This window comes from Manacus vitellinus, unplaced genomic scaffold (genome assembly GCF_001715985.3).
Source record: "Manacus vitellinus isolate BGI_N305 unplaced genomic scaffold, ASM171598v3 scaffold_2_pilon, whole genome shotgun sequence".
NCBI lineage: Eukaryota > Metazoa > Chordata > Aves > Passeriformes > Pipridae > Manacus > Manacus vitellinus.
The window spans coordinates 12,020,059-12,036,791 of record NW_021940208.1 but is presented as its reverse complement, the minus strand read 5'-3'; the positions used below and the strand labels follow the sequence as shown (position 1 = coordinate 12,036,791).

The 16,733-nt window shown below is 38.6% G+C and overlaps 1 protein-coding gene across 3 annotated transcripts in view; it reads left to right on the top strand.

Moving 5' to 3' along the window:
- Positions 1–1,421: 1,421 nt before the first annotated feature.
- The window catches only part of ALKBH8 (alkB homolog 8, tRNA methyltransferase), a 46,155-nt gene continuing 30,843 nt past the window's right edge, over positions 1,422–16,733 (top strand). The window contains exons 1-7 of one of the 3 annotated variants that reach the window (XM_029960981.1): positions 1,422–1,520; positions 4,367–4,444; positions 7,168–7,408; positions 8,461–8,592; positions 9,461–9,556; positions 10,884–10,988; positions 14,693–14,763. In XM_029960981.1, the coding sequence (XP_029816841.1) occupies positions 4,376–4,444; positions 7,168–7,408; positions 8,461–8,592; positions 9,461–9,556; positions 10,884–10,988; positions 14,693–14,763 (714 nt within the window). In that variant the 5' untranslated portion in view covers positions 1,422–1,520; positions 4,367–4,375. Of the gene's footprint in view, positions 1,521–4,366; positions 4,508–7,167; positions 7,409–8,460; positions 8,593–9,460; positions 9,557–10,883; positions 10,989–14,692; positions 14,764–16,733 lie in introns of all 3 variants that reach the window. The other 2 variants (XM_029960979.1, XM_029960980.1) reach the window with 2 other exon arrangements.

Below are 16,733 nucleotides of genomic sequence, written 5' to 3'. Positions count from 1 at the left end.
TGTATGCAGCATCCGTATACGTTTATATTGATGTGTCCACGGCACAAAAACAAGCCAAAACTGAGTAATAAAACCAAACTTATCCCTGATCGTGGCGCTCCCTCTGCCGACGGCCGCCGCTCAGCTCCGCCCGGACACCAGCATTTTCCTTTTCGGAAGCCGCTTCTACAGCAGATAAGGTTCCCGCACTGCATAAAGCTTTACGTTAACCTTTATAGTAGTTTCAGGCCATTTGTGTGACCTGCTGTAACCTGAGCTCGCATTCCAAGGGCGAACTCTTTCGATGTATTTTCAGGAGCTTCTTTTTTAAAATACTTGTGAAAGGGGGTGATAAGAGTAATACATGCAGCAGTGGATTATCCCTTTTTCTTCTGTAGTTTTGTTGGCCTTTGTAAAACGGGCGTGAGATCCTACCAAATGAGTTTCTCACTTCCTTGCAGTTTAGTGTGATTCCTTTACTCGGAAATCAAGGCAAACTGTTGGTTTCTGTGCCTGCAGAATTGAGCCTTGGGTAATGATGCAACAGACAAGGCAGAGAATTTAGACCCAGTTCAGAGACCAAGCTGAAGCTGTCTGAGAAGCTTCTGCAGTCTCAGCCATGCAGGTAGTACTGTTTGAGATGCCTTCAGGGGTGGAGGCAATACTGGCAAGCATGACACAGCACGTTAAGAAGGTCTTCGGCTTCTTGAGCAGCAGCTGAAAGGATGGGCGTTGTGGAGAAGGGCATCTCTGCCAGTTTTATGTGCTGTTTAGGCAGCTGAATCACATCTCATCTGCCCCTTGTTCCGTTGTTTAGTTCAGAGGTTATGAGGAAGTAGTCTTTCAGCTTCAGTTTTTGTGCTAGTTTGTTAAATATTGTGGCAATGACTTCTCTCCTTTTGCCTGGAGAATGTGGGAGTTTGAGGACCTGACTAAAGGCCTGACTAAACTTCAGAACTGCTTCCCCCAGAGATCAGATGAAGTTTTCCAGTAGATGTTATGAGAAAGACCTGAGCCTTTTAGTTTGAAATCATTTTGTTCTGGCTGAGTCTATTCTGCAGGAGCTTCATGACAGTGGTCTGACTGGTATGGGTGATGTGCATAGTCTCCTCCACGCTTTTCCATCTGAACCAGATTTACCTGGTTCCAAAGCATTAACCTGTACTGTATTTCTATTTTCTTTCTGTAATCTCTCCTCACCAAGTCAAAGATGTGTCTCTCCTGTGCTTTCCTGTGAAGTAATTTGAGACTGCCTGACCCCCTCCCCAGAAAACCCTGCACATGGGCTGTCTATAAAGCTGTTGGCCTCTGTGCATCTGTGTATGGCAAGAAAAGTTGGACATGCCAAGCCTTTTGGACCAAATTGTGTAGATGGTGGTGCTTACGGATGTGGTTTAGTGGTGGACTTGGCGGTCCTAGGTTAATGGTTGGACTTCATCTTACAGGTCTTTTCCAAACTAAATGATTCTATGAAATCTCATAATTGGACAGCTTGGTAGGCTTGCTGAACGACCTTGCAAATCAGATAAATCCTGGTAAGGGTAACTCATTAGATGCACTTAGAGGAATGAACTGGTAAACTTTTTGGGCTTCTTTTCATGAGACTTATTTTTCCCCTCTCAGGTACCTTGGCTTCTATGTATGTTAATGGTTTTTTTGTGTGTTGTTTGGTTTGAGGGTTTTTTTGTTTGTTTGGTTTGGGTTTTTTGTTTGGTTTTTTTTGGTTTTGTGTGTGTGTCTCACTGTGCCTTTTTTGGTGTAAGCAAGTTTGAGATTTCTTGTTCACTATTTAACTAATGAAGGTTAAGAGGACTGTTGCTCTCTGTGTGTTTAACCCTATTTGTTGATTAAGTGAAGAATCCTCAGAGAACTATTTTGAGTTACTTGTCTTTAGAAGCAAGCATGTGTTTTTCAAAAAATGAGCTGTGACCTATTTGCAGGTCTGCCATCAAGGTGGGAAAATAATTATTTAAGAAAATACTAAGATATTTGGGAAGGGAAAAAAAATCAGAGTATAAAATCAGCAAAAAGCCCTTAGCAAACATTGTTGCTTTGAAGGGAAATGGGAGACATTTGCTATCAAATCTGTCATAAAAATAATTTTACAGAAATGAAGATTGATTCTATAACCCATTGATCTTTTCAGCCTCTACACTTTATATTTCTGAAGTCACATGAAATAATGATTTCAGTAGTCTCCTCCTTTTTCTGAAACTCTGCCCTTTCTGAGTTTTGTCACTTCTGAGATTTTCTTCTCATACATTTTGCCTCCACTGCATGTTAGCATGGCTGTGCTTGAATTCACTCTGAGTAAGAAAGCTTAGGAACTGTCAAGTGTCTAATGGTGGTGGGATGGATCTTGGTGCTGAGTAATTTATTAGTTTATTTTTTGTCAGACTCAGAGATAAATATGATCTTTATGTGGTCAAATATGTGTGAAACTTTAACAATGCCAGGAGGTCAGGGTTCAAACTTGTTACAGCCATGCATGTGCTGTCTCAAACTTGACAGCAGGCCTCTGAAACCATATCAGGATAGAATTGTTGGAGCCTACCATGCCAGTGACTTGATGGTGTTTTGATTCATTTGAGACCACTGTAAAATGGGGTTTGGAAGTGGAAGAAGAAGAGTGGAAGGAGGAACCAACAAATGGAAAGGAGTGGCAAAAGACTGAGTCTTTTTTGGCAACATTTGTTCTGCTCCTGTTTGGAGAATTAGAATCCGTTATTTCCACAGAGTGCTTTTGTCATTCTGATTCCCTTAAAGATTTTTCTCTTTCAGTGCAGTTAATAGTTGTGCAGGTTGATGATGGTAATGCTACAGCAATCACAGGGAATACGTAGTCACAACTCCTATGCAACACTTTAATGTTTTATAACAATTTTACTAGCATATTGGTGTTTGTTTAAAAGAAAAATTTTGCTAATTCATTCAATACAAAGTTGCAGCAAATACTAATGTGACTTTTTTTTACCTTTACCATTTTTTGGTGGTATTATTATTATATTATATTGTTATATTGTATTATTATATTATTATGATTGTGTCTGCAGTTTAGGTATTGGGAAGCAGCTCTGCAGTCTTGAAATCTAGAAGGCATGTAAGTGGATGACGGACTGTTGGAGCAGTTGACACAGTTAAATAAGTACATATAGAAGTGATTGACCTAGTTTTGTTTTTTTCTTTAAAATACTGTAACAGAAATGTTTTTTGAGATGAAGAGGAGGTGAGGTAAAAGGATTGTTGCCAGATCAATGATAATGAAAGAAGGAAAAAGGACAGACAACTGCAGTTGTCTTGTCCAGCTGTACTGTTAGGAGGATTTTTGGGAAAGGAGAGAAGAAACCGCTAAAATATGGGTAAGGGATTATGCTATAGGGAGAGATACAGGCAAAGTCAAACTACATCAATGTTTGGGAGCTTTGTTATAATCTTACATGAGGTCTGGACTCTTCCCTTGGCTTTGAAAGAAGTGGGAAGGGAGAAAGGAAAAGAATGTAGGCTCAGAGAGATGTAGAAAGGTACTGTATGATCTCAATATAGCAGTAGACCAAAAGTGGCAAAAGATGCAATAAAATCTGGAGAAGGCCAGTGACCCTTAAGTAACTCACTGCTTGGTAAATATTGTGTTACCCTGAAATTCAATAGCTAACATATATATGTACACAGTTTTTTGTTCCTTCTCATGACAGGAATGTGATTTGCATTAAGTTTGGCCTTGGGAGATGTACTAAATGAAGGGTGGAACATCCTGGTTGCTTGTTCTTGAACATATAAGTATTGAACACATTTTTCTACTCTCAAAAAAAGCAAGTTTGGCCAAATGTCATACTTGTTTACAATTAGGAGCCAAATGAACAGTTCAACTCAAGCATTTGATGAGGCATGAGAATAACTTAGAAGCTGTGATGATACAAATCTCATGGCATTTTCACATGTATCTTTTTTCTCATGTTGTGCTCTGGAGAGACTGTAGAGAGAAGGAAATAAGTTGAAACTACTGTGTGAAAACAGGAGAGGCAGACAGGTTAAAACCCACAAATGGGTGTAGTGATACTGTGAATAAAGGAGTGAGGAGGAAGAGAAAAATTGGAAAATAAAATCAAACATCATGACAGTCTTTTTAAAGCTATATTTTTGGGAGAGATCCTCTTAATAAAGCAGAGTTTAATAGCAGAACTTCAGAGATGGGGAAAACTCTTCAATTGACTAAGGAAGAGCGTACTTTGCAGGCTCAGTTTTGTCAACCCCAAATAATTCATAAAATCTGGAATTGTCTGAACTCCTATTACTGTCCTAGAGATGACATAGGAGACTCTAGAGCACACTGAAGTATTTAATTTTTCAAGCAGGACACTTACTATGTCTTGTTACTTCTGCTTTTCAGATCACCAGCATGGAAGCTAAAACCAGCAGAGATCATTTGAAAGTCCATAAAATGAAGAAGAAGGTATTGAGGAAGCAGGTCAGAGCTCAGCATACACTGATGAGACATGAAGGCATTGAGTGCATCTCCCATGCCACACAGGTGACTGGTAGTTGTGATTTTGATGGTAGTGTAAAAATGCTGCTTATCTGTGTTCTGTTCTCATGTATGCCTTGTTTAAAATGCCGTTCTCCAAAATGCACTTCCTGACACCGAGGATTTTCTGTGCACCTTTGATTTCAAAGCAGAACTGTACTTCAGCAGTTCAGTGTCCGTGGAGAGACTTTGATGGGCTTTGGATAAGAGTTTTTTTAACCTGAAACAGTAGTTCCTTGGGTTGAGGAGAAGGAGGAAGCATGGGAGATGTTATTGAAGTAGATAAACTTTTCTTCTCTTTCTCTGTGATTTTTTTTTTTCCTCAGGCTTTTAACTCGTGTATCTTTCTTGCCTCTGTACTTTTTTTTTATCAAGTGTAATTTGTCTCATCTAAACTCCCCATTAAAAATATGTCTATTTTAGAAATCTTTTCCACTTTATTTTCTTCACCTAGATAAATTAAGGCTGTGGTTCCGTGGGATTTGCACTGATTGGCTGACATACTGCTGTTGAAATGGGGACAGCTTTCTCTTTCCTTGCACAAAAGGGAACAAGATAGGAAGGAATTCTGCTTTCTTGTGATGCTTAATGAACTTTATCATGAGCCACTTTATTCCCTAACCTAACGGAAAACTACTCAGCTTTTTGATTTTCTCCCACAATAGAGTTATAGCAGATCAGGTGACCTCACAGATACTGGTGTAGGGAAAGATGACAGAAACTTGCAGACAGAGAGTGAAGAAGTTAGAGAGTTTCTAATTTCCCTCTGTTATTTGTGGAGGGATACTAATGGCTTGAAACGCTGTAGAGCAGTATCATTTACTCTGTCCTTGTCCATCCTGATCCTGCAAATTCTTCCCATTCATATGTGGAAACATCAGTTAGATTTTTATACATTTTTGTAACAAAGTTTGATTTAGTCTTTACTCGGATTTCACACTACACGGACGGATGTTAAAATGATTCAGGAATCTTGTATATTTTGTAAACTTTTTGGAAGAAAGACTATGTTTTTCTAGTGTTGCTTGGAAATGGATCTGTAATTTGGGACTTGTTCCCCTTCAAACTGTCCAAGGTACCAAATTATGCATCTAATCTATCCAAAGAGAAGTTTTGTGGTCCAGGAAGATCCTTATTGGCGGCAGAACATTTGAATAAGTGATATATGAAACAAAATCATAGTGCTAGTGGTAAATTTGTGTCCAGAATACAGAAAATTATTTCAGGCTTTGTGCAAAATTCTGATTATCTCCAAATTGCTCAGTCAGAAGAACATGGTCAGTTGCTGCATGTGCTGCAGCTGTTGCGTAGTGTAGGTCTGTGTAGATGAAGTGAAAGCACTGGTTTGAGCCTCTGCACGTCCTTCACATACATAGGCCTCTCCATTAATAACATTCTAGAAAACAACAATAATTAAGAATGAGGTGAACTTTGAAAAAGGTGATCAGTAATGGACAGCCTGATGCAGTGCTTGGAACAGATGTTAACAGAGCCATTGCAACAGGCAGTACAGCAGCACTCACTGTATAACCTTTTTTTTTTTGAATAATCCTTCCCTTCAGTGCTAAACCTCGTTTTATGGTTTTTTAGAGAAGTGAAATGCTGTCATTTGAAACATTTGAACACTTTCACAGCTGCCTTCAGAAAAGGTCATAGAACATTTATAGACTTTTAAGGAGAAGATTGTCTGAAATCTTTGTGGAAAGGTATTACATGGAATTAATCTGAGGAAATTGTTCTGGCAGTTTGGAGTCACATTTACCCTTGAAAAGGGTCTTAAACTTCTTTCAACCACTATGATTAGATTGAGCATCCAGTTATGACATATAGATATACAGATGTCAAAAGAACTTGTTAATTTATTTTGAAAAGACCTATGTATTTTCAAAAGATATTTCTTGAATAATAGTGCTATTTTGTTGTTTCTTGTAATATTTGGCAAGCCAGCAACAGTCCTCACAAACTGCATGTTCCTTGGTAGTTTTGGACATAAATCACTATGAGAGCATAGAATTAAACAATTAGGCATTATGCATTAAGTAGCCTGTGTTAACTAAGGATAGGACATAAATCCCTTTTGTTTATAAAACAAGAGAGAGAATTTTCAGATAAAAATGCTGGAGCAGAACTAGATGCTATGTTTCTAGAGGTTGCTGCTTATTTTTGGTGAACCTGATGTATGAAGGACTTACGGTGGGACTGGGAATATCGATCTCTATGCTTGGAGAGACTTCTTGACAAAGATGTGAAAACCTGTCTTAAAAAAGGAATCAGTCTTTAAAGGATTTTCTGTCTGTTTTTGTTAGTGCTAACAGGTCTCTGGAAAAATTGTGTTTTAGATGCCTCCAAAGTTATGTGTGCCAGTGTCACCATTTGCCTGCAGTACACTTGACGCACGTGTGCTGATTCAAAGCGTGTATTAACTGAGGAGGTATTTCTGATAGAACTTGCAAGCCTTTCTGCCAGAATGTGTGCTAGGCAAGCAAAGGTTGCCTGAGCCACATACCAAGGTCATGGAAATGTAAATATCCCATGTGGACTACAAAAAAGAGTGCTCATGGGCTTAATTTTTCTTTATAGTGCTGCTCTCTTGGCAGAGTGTTAGTTTTAAAGGAACCGAGAGTAATCGCTAATTCTTAATTTTTTAAAAATTCCTTTTCAATTAGAGCCTGGTTATTGCCAATGCTGGTCTTGGTAATGGGATGAGTAGAAACCAACTGCTCAGGATAGCAGAAGAATATGGAGAGGTGGAAACACTCTTAATGCCACCGAATAAACCATATTCATTTGTGAAATATGAGACAACAGAAGAATCCAAGAAAGCCTTTGATGCCCTTAATGGAAAAGAAGTAACACTGGAAGACTGTGGCCAAAACGTTGTTCTATATATTAATTTTGTGGAAAAAGGTATAATTTTTTCTGCTCTCCTCTATATCCAGCTTCCTGCATATTGCTTTCCTTTGCATTTACTTCCTGGGTTGTAAATATAGCTAAAAGCCCACTAGTTTTTGTAAGTAGACACAGAGAATGAAAGCTAGAATCTAAGATTCAGGACGAAAAATATTCTTTGCTCCTTGTATTTCATGATAGGATACTATAATTTAAACCCTTTTACTTGGAGGCAAAAAAAAAAAAAGATTTAAGTAATTTTCTGACCATTCAGTACCGCATGTGAATGTTTTGCGATTAAGGAGCCTGGAGGTCTCCGAGCAGTTAATTGGATTTCTTGCATGACCTTAGTCTTGTAATTTCTATCTCAATATGCACAATAAATTTTATGGCTTTTTTTCCCCTTTCCCCCAAGTTGTGGGGTTTTTTTTGGCTGATTATAAGCTATTTACTGTAAGAACTGTTGCTCTTTCTTTGAGCTTTTATAATGTCTAGGGAAAAGGGTTCCTGGTGTTGGTCTGTACATTCTGACAGTGAATAGATTTTTAGCTATTAGGATAGCAAACTGAATGTCCCTACATCACCAATGCTTGTGTTCACCTAGGGATTGCATTGTGCTACTCCATATTTGTGCATATTTGATTACAGAGTATTCTCTGTCTAGAGAAGCAATCTGCTGACATGGTACATCATCAAAGTTCTACAAAATTAAAATGAAATTCAGGTAGAACCTTGAAGTGACTGGGAAATTCTCCTTACCGTTATTTTGACAGGAAAATCACAAGTAGTTTTGTGTTTGGGTAGTGTGGAGTCTTGTTGGTCTTATGCAGTAAAATTTTTAGGAAGTGCTTTGCATGATGCAAAACTTGAGCCTTACCCTGTTTTATCATGACAAAGGGGGATCATTCGTTTTCCAAATAAGACCACAATGAGGGCTATATTGTATCGTTAAAGTAAATATTTCTACAGCTGTACTATATTCTCATACAAAATAAATATCCCTTCAGGGAACACATGGTTTTATTTTCTCTAAACAGTGACAGCATTCTCCTTTTTTTCATACACCCTAGTTTCCTTGCAAAATGCTGTTCCTGCAAGCTTACCTCCAGGCTTAACGGTAATTGAAAAGATTATTTCTCCGGAGGAGGAAAGGAGGATGTTGGAAAATATCGAGTGGATAGGAGATGAAGATACTCAAAGTGGTGAGTACAACTATAGGAATCCAGGTCTTTTATGCTGTTTTTTCCTGCAGTTTCAGTTTACAAGAAGTCTGCATCTTGGTAAATGTGTTATCTGAAATGATTGTGTATTTGTTCTTAGTATTTTAGAAATTGGGTCTTATACTGCAAGTGATAGACTCCTTGGGGCAAGTGGTCTGAATTGATGTTCTAGAGTGGATTTACTTGATTAACATACCTGCATCCAAAACTAACTAAAGTCTTTTTTATGTGTTGTGCCAAGCATAAGACAGTTCTGTGGAGGTTCCCCTTGTAATTTGATGGCTGACCGAGGAGCTGTGTGTTCTTTTAAATAAAAAATAATTCAGTGAGACACATATTCTGGATGCTTTTTGTGCTTTCACTTGAGTTCTGTGGAGTTAAATGCCTCAATAAATGAATTCTTGGCATTTGCTTCAAAGTTTCTGGGTAAATTTTGTTCCTTGGAGCAATGCAAGGGGTTATGTTGACCTTAGCTAACATGTAAAGTGGTGATTGATGAATATGAAGGATCTTGATCTTATATGAATATCTGTAGGATATTCATCAAGTAAGTGAGTTCAGAGATCAGGACAAGAAAAAAGATGCATTAAGCATGGTTCAAGAAAACTCCCTACTTCTTGCATGTACAAAACCACCATCCATTTGGCTTGAAACAGCAGTGAATGTGATGCTTGATGAAATACAAGAGATAATAGGGCAGAAGTGTGTGCCATGAAGGACAAGGGTGATATATATTGTTTTGACTGCTAATTGAAGAATGTTTAGGCTTAACAGGAATAGGGAAGGATAGCAAATTGCCTGTACTGTTTTGTGTAGTCTAATCTTACTTTAAACTTGTGTGTTTTTACAGCCCAGAAGAATTTAAAGCATAGAAGAGTAAAACATTTTGGATATGAGTTTCGCTATGATAACAACAATGTTGATAAAGACAAACCTTTACCTGGAGGTGAGAACTTCCCTATTAAATCATACTTATTTTGCACTGATGTTTGAACCATTATGTGAAGCCTTTAAACCTCACCGAGATATGGACGTGAGATTCTAGTTGGACAGCCTTTACTGTATCTTAAGTACACATCAAACAGTACTTTTGAATGAGATCCATTCCAAATTATTGTGAGTGCTTTAAGCTTATTTTCCAATCAGAGCCAGAGCTTGCTGCCCTTTGTTGAGGTCCAGTCAAGTAAGGCTTTTAGGAGTGTAATTGTCATTCTTTTTTAGCTTTTTGTTTCATAAAACAATTATGTTACAAGTTGCATATTAATTTGTTTGGGGAATGTGACGTGTATTACTGTATATATTTATCTTGATTAGCTTGAAGCTTGCTGGATGCATACCAAAATAAAATTACCTTTGGACTGAAAGAAATTTTGAAAAGGTTTTAATAACTCTTGTTTGGAGTTGAAAGCTGTGAGTCAGAGCAAAGCAAGTGAGTCATCTTATAGTCTTAGATTTAAAAATAGTAAAATAGGGGAGTTAAATTCCTGTAAAACTTGAACGTGTTTAAGGTGATGTGTACTGGGATGGATGTAGAATCTATCTGGAGGATTCTGATTATATTGAGGTTTTAACAGTGAAGCTGTACCATCATAAAAGCATTGATATTTGAATTGTTTTCTAGTCTCACAGCTGGACTATTTTACGTGTGAAAAAAGCATACAACTTCTTGCATGAAAACAACTGAAAATAAAAATCAATAGGTTCATGGAAGGACTATTAGTAACATTTGTGGGTGTTACCTGCAACAGACTTTTTCAATTATGTCCTTGGGTAAAATAGGAAACCAAAGCTTCACTGAAGGACTATAACTTTCCTTCCTGTTTCAAGACCAGCTTATCTTGAGCAGAGTTTTTTGGTCATATTCAATCTAATTCAGTAACAATTTTTCATGAAGTAATTTTTTTAGAGCTCTCTGCACAACTTCTGACTCTCTGCATAATAATTTTGCTTCTTGACTGAAAATTTTTTACTGTAATTGGTGAAAACTTTACCTCTGATTTGAGGTGCTTTTATTTATGTGTAGAGATACTGCAATTTGCAATTGTAAGGAGCCTTGGAGAAGTGGCCTTTCTAATTTTGAGATCTTATAAATACATTGGACTTGGACATTAGGCCCCCAATTCTGACATGTATGTTAGTAATCATTATTCAAGATGGACTTGCATTTATATAAAGCTGTTTCTGTGTACTTTTACAGTTATATTTATTGTAAAAAGAAAGGATAAAATGTAAAAACTATCCTGTTTTGCTTACAGTTCTGTTTGTATAACCAGGTCTTCCTGAAATTTGCAACCTATTCTTGGAGAAGTGCTTAAAGCAGGGATATATCAAACATAAACCTGATCAACTGACTGTAAATCAATATGAACCTGGACAAGGTAAGTTAATTTGTCTTTCAAAAATTTTGAGTTCTTTACCACGTTTAAACCAAAATGTAAGGTAGGTAACTAAGCACCACATAGCCACTTGCTCACTCTCTCTCACTGAGATAGAGGAGAAAATTGGAAAGATAAAAGGGTGAATACTCATGGGTTGAGATCAAGACAGTTTAGTAAGTTAAAAAAAAAGAAATAAAAAGAAAAACAAGTGATGCAAAAAAAGCCCAAACAGTTACTCACTACCAACCAGTCAATGCCCAGCCAGTCCCTGCGTAGTGACATCCCTGGTAAACTTCACCTGTAGTTTTATTGTTGATCACCGTGTCCTATGGTCATATGGAATATTCCTTTGTTTAGTTTGGGTTGGTTGTCCCAGCTGTGCCCCCTCCCAGCTTCTTGTGGCCCCCCGAGCTGACTTGTTGGCAGTGAAGTATAAAAGAACCATAAAGGACCTTGATGCTGTGCAAGCATTCCTCAGAACTAGCTAGAACATCCACGTATTATCTACACTGTTTTCATCACAAATCCAAAACATAGCACCATACAGGCAACTGTGGAGCAAATGAACTCCATCCCAGCCAAACCAGTACAATTTCATTGAAAATCAGGAGTGTAGCATCGAAATGTGACATGGTGTAGGGACAGGATTTAAGCACCTGCTTAGTGTGTTTCCTCTGTGACCAGAGATGCTTTGAATCAAAACTAAAGTCTTAATACTGGTTTCTGAACCTGGAAGCTTGTTTTTAGAAGTGAAGTTTTTGATACCACTGCTAAAGAAAATGATGGTGTTTCAGGGTCCAGGCCCATGACATAAAAACAAAAAGTTATGGGAATAGTAATATTTTGTTTAGTCAAGTGCATTTTTTCACTCCAAACTTATCTTTCTCCCTGTGATGTGTATACAGTCTCCAGGAAATGGCTCTTGCTGTTATTAAGTATGATATAATGTGAGTATATGTGATATATGGACTCTTAAGTATGATGCAAGAAGTGTTCCCTTACCTTAGAAATAAGGAATTACTGTATTTCTGTAACGTTTCCCAAGATAGAGACATCTGAAGAGAAATATGCTTCTAATCTCACGTCTAGGGAATAAATCACATGCTGTGCTTTTTGCTAAACTCAGTCATCAAGGCGAAATATCTGGCATGCTTTCTAGATTGAATATCTCATTTGTCCTTAGGAAGAAAGGACAACGGCTTTACTCTCAGAATTAGTGTCTGACAGCTATTACAGTGTCTGCCCAACAAGGGTCTGAAAAGCTGATCCTATTTGTTTGCATATCTGACAGTCTGTTAAATTGATACAGTCATGTACCTCTGCCTGGGACACCAGAGGAGATTATTTAGAACTGTAGATTTCTGTCTGGGATAGAAGCAGTTTTTTTTAAAAACAAACAAACAGAAAACCAAGCCCAAAGCAAAATACCCTTTCTTAAGTGCAAATTGTTAGGATATGAAAGAGCAGAGAGTGCAGTCAGATTAATGCTTTCAGTATTTTTGTTCCGAGCCATATTTTCACTGGAAATCACACTTGAAAGTTTAGAAAGTGACTCATGGCTTTGGGTATTTAAGCTGTAGGGACCACACATAAGACACATTAAAATGAATTCCTTTTTGGGGACACTTTTTCCATTCAGGATCCGAATAACATTTGAAGTTGTAGATTTATACTTGGATGTTACCATATACTTTTGGATGCTTACAGAATTATTAGTATAGAAGTCATCCAGTCCAACCCCCCAGCGACGGCAGGGTGACCTAGAGCAGGTGACACAGGAATGTGTCCAGGTGGGTTTTGAACATCTCCAGAGAGGGAGATTCCACAACCTTCCTGAGCAGCCTGTTCCAGTGCTCTGCCACCCTCAGTGTAAAGAAGTTCTTCCACATGTTGAAGTGAAACTCGTTGTGTTTTAGTTTATGGCCATTGCTCCTCATCCTGTCACTGGCACCACCAAGAAGAGTCAGGCACCATCCTCTTGGACCCTGCCTTTGAGATATTTATATGCATTGATGAGACCCCCTTTCAGTCCTCTCTTCTCTGGAGTGACCAGGCCCAACTCCTCCAGTCTCTTCTTATAAGACAGATGCTCCAGTCCCATAATCATCCTTGTGATCCTCCACTGGACCCTCTCCAGTAACTCCTTGTCTTTCTTGTACTGAGGAGCCCAGAACTGGACACACTACTCCAGATGTGGCCTCACTAGGGCCAAGCAGAGGGGCAGGATCACCTCCCTCAGCCTGCTGGCCACACTCTCCTGATGCACCCCAGGATACTATTGGCCCTCCTGGCTCCAAGGGCACACTGCTGGCTTAGGTGACTCTCCTTCTATGTGCTGGATATATGGAGTATAAACAGCAGGCAGGTAGGTCAGTGTGTTCTTAGTTGAGTTGTGTGAGTGACGATGCAGAGAGCTGTCGATGTTCTGCTGCATAGTGAAGTACACAGACTGCAGCGTGCATCTGAAGGCAGAGCCTCGGTGCTTTATAGAGGCAAAGTTATGAGCCTAGCAAACTGTATCTGTCCTTGGTTTTCAAGTCCCACTGATTTTCTATCAGATTAAATGCTGACCTCATAAAACACTTGTATGGCTTTCACTGAAACTAATGGAATTCAGAATATTTACATCTGGAAGTAAAATCTGACATGTAATAAGGATGCTTTATAGAGCTGACCAACACTGTTAGAAAAAGCTGTTTTCAACTCAGGAATTCTTTAGTGTCCAAAGAAGACACTGGTAAGAGTTTTTAAAAAACAAATAAAACTGTTTTGGTTTGGATCAAATAGGAAATCACTCTATCTGTCTGGGCCTGCTATGGAGTCAGAGGAGGGTGTAGTTGCAGTTCTCCCAAGCTGTCTGCTGGCCTTGCGCCACTGCTGACTGCCGTTCCCCACCATGTGGTTAGATTTTGCTGTGGCACAGACACTGCTGTTTCAATACTTGATGTTAAAATATGTAGCACAAGCTGCAGGAATTGGCAGTTTCTTTCCAATTAGAAGATCTGAAAGGAAAAAAAAAAACCTCAAAAAATTACTGTCCTTTTGGCGGTTCTCAACAGTATATGTTTACTCAGGCACACATCAACAGATGTACTACTGAGGGCTTAGCCTAAAAATGATGTGTGCTCTGCCAGGAACTGCAAAGCAGAGGCAGGGCTTGACCCTGACAGTGCCTGCCTTTGTGGTAGTAGGTCCTAATTCTGAAGCTGAGACCCTTGACGCAGCCATTTGCTTAGCAAATAGAGGGATTTGGGATTACTCCTCTGTGAAGAGAGTGGGGGAGAAATACATGGTTGTGGATGAACTAAAGCCCAAAGTTGTCAAATGTCCCATAACTGCTATTGCTAAGGGCTAAACTGCCTACAAGGAGAGCAAAATGATTTAACTGCTCCCTGCAGCAGGGAAAGTATTTGGAGTCATCAAGAGTGAGGCCTTTGAATGCCCTGAACTGTCTTCTAGATATTTCCGCTGATTATACAGGACATTTAGGTTAACTGTGTCGATCTAATCCGGCCATGTAAATCAGACAATTGCTCTCAATTCTTTTGGAAGGCAACTCTGTTGTTTTATGATAATTGTACATCCCAGTTTTCCATATGGACATCCATGGAAATAGAACTTCCTAGCAGAAATAGCACTCTATTACTGTTGTTTTTGTTGTTGTTGTTATTATTATACTGATATTTTTGTTTTTTCTTGTACAGGAATTCCTCCTCATATTGATACACATTCTGCTTTCGAGGATGAAATAATCTCTCTCAGTTTAGGAGCTGAGGTAAACTTAATGTTTGCATGTGGTTTGATGCTTTACTGAGAAGTTTCATTTTTATATTGTTTAATACTAGTTAATTTGATTTTCCATATGTCTGTTCACATTCACCCGAGTTTAATATCAAGTTTGTAAGGTAATGTGATATGCTAATTAAATAAGTAACTGCAGTTCAGTGTTGTCAGTGGAAGATTTGCCAGTGATATCAGTGATTTTTAAATCACTATTTTTAAATCTTAGCATCCATTTCTCCATTGACCTCCTTCATTTTGTTTTCATCTTAGAAAATGTTTCACTCCTATTTATGTTCTACTTCCATTTTCCCTGTGAGATCCCCCGTTCCCTCTGGTCTTCATAAGCCTCCCATTATTATTGTATTCAGTACATTTCCAGTAGGCTAATGTAGATGTTTGACCTGTAGAAGATCCAGTCAAAGTCCGAGCCCTACTGAGCTAGGTGAGGGCAGAGATAGGCTCTAATTCCATAAACCCCTAATGTTCACAGATGATGTAGACAAAGTGTGGAAAGGGAAATGGAAGAACACTGAACTAGCATCTGTATCTCTCTTACAGGTACTGTTCTCCTGTTACAAAACAACAACTTTGCTCTATCTTACTCTTTAGGCAGAGAGAGAAACATGAATGGATATTCTGAGCACTGATACTTTTTGAATCTTTAGTCTTATCTTTGGCATTGACTTACTAGTTTCTTGCAAATTGTGTAGTGGTTGTGGAGCTCCTGGGACTAGGGGTGAGTCTAATGAAGGATAGCTTTTTCAGTATCATGTGTGGCAGTGGCACATCTGTGTTGTTTGTCACTTGAAAATGGGGGGTCAGTGTTGCCAGTTCTCTCAGTTTGGCTGTGGGTGTATTTATCCACCATTCACAAAAGCATCCAGTCTAGAGTAGGAATATCATGGATTAGTTGTGAGGGTGGTGGCTGCACAGTGGCAGTAGAGTTCTTACTACTTTTGTTTTGAAATCTCCCAGTCTGGGGGAACTTCCTCATGTGGCTTTGGCACCTAACCTTGTCTCAGAGGTAGTACATTCTCCTCAGTTCAACAGCCATGTTGTCTTTAACAGTGCCAACACCTCTGTGCTAGGTGGCACATGGGAACATCCATTTCTTTCATGGAGTTTCTCTAGGAGAAGGGTTGTAGTTAATCTTCTGTGCAATTTATCCATCCTAAATTTAATTTTTCTAATGTGTCTGTGCTGAGCATCCAGAGCAGCACAGCAACAGTAGATGACCCCAATTTACAGTTGTTCCTATGTTGAACTTATAAATAAAAAAAAAAGTTACTTTAGTTTACTTTATAAAAGCTGTATTGGTATTCTGCCTCAGTCCAGAGCCTCAAGCTTTCTAATCCTTTCTGTTTCACTTAGAAGGCTGAGGCTGGCACAGATACTCTGTTTCTGCATTGATGTAACTCCATATGCAGTGCATTTCTAGATTATTGCATTACAACATACCTTTGTGATGCTCTCAGAGATGGCCAAAAGCAGAGTGAAATCATGTGAAAAATACAAACCTTTCCGGGAAGTGGACTGCCTGGAGCATTATGATGCTGTAAAAAGTTGAAGTGTGTACATTTCAACCATTGAGACAGCCAAACTTGGGCCATTTCTACATATTTCAGGCATAGATGTTGGATTACAGTCTGTTAGGTATCTCCCAAGTTTCAGTGCCTTTTCCTAATAGGCCATAAATGCACTTTTCAGGTGCAGGCAATCAAAACACAACTGTAGTAAAACAAGCTAGTGGCCCGTGAAATGCTGCATAATTTAATGGCTTTCCTTTCTAGTACTTTAAAACTTTTTATGATTTCTTTATGTGTTTTTCTGCACTTCGCTCTTCATCTGCTTTTAAAATGAAAATATCAGTTGCAGTAATATGTGAGTTAGCTATTTTAGGAGTAAAGCTCCCTTCTCTATTCCCACGAAAGCTTACCATGTACAAAATTTACACACTCTTGT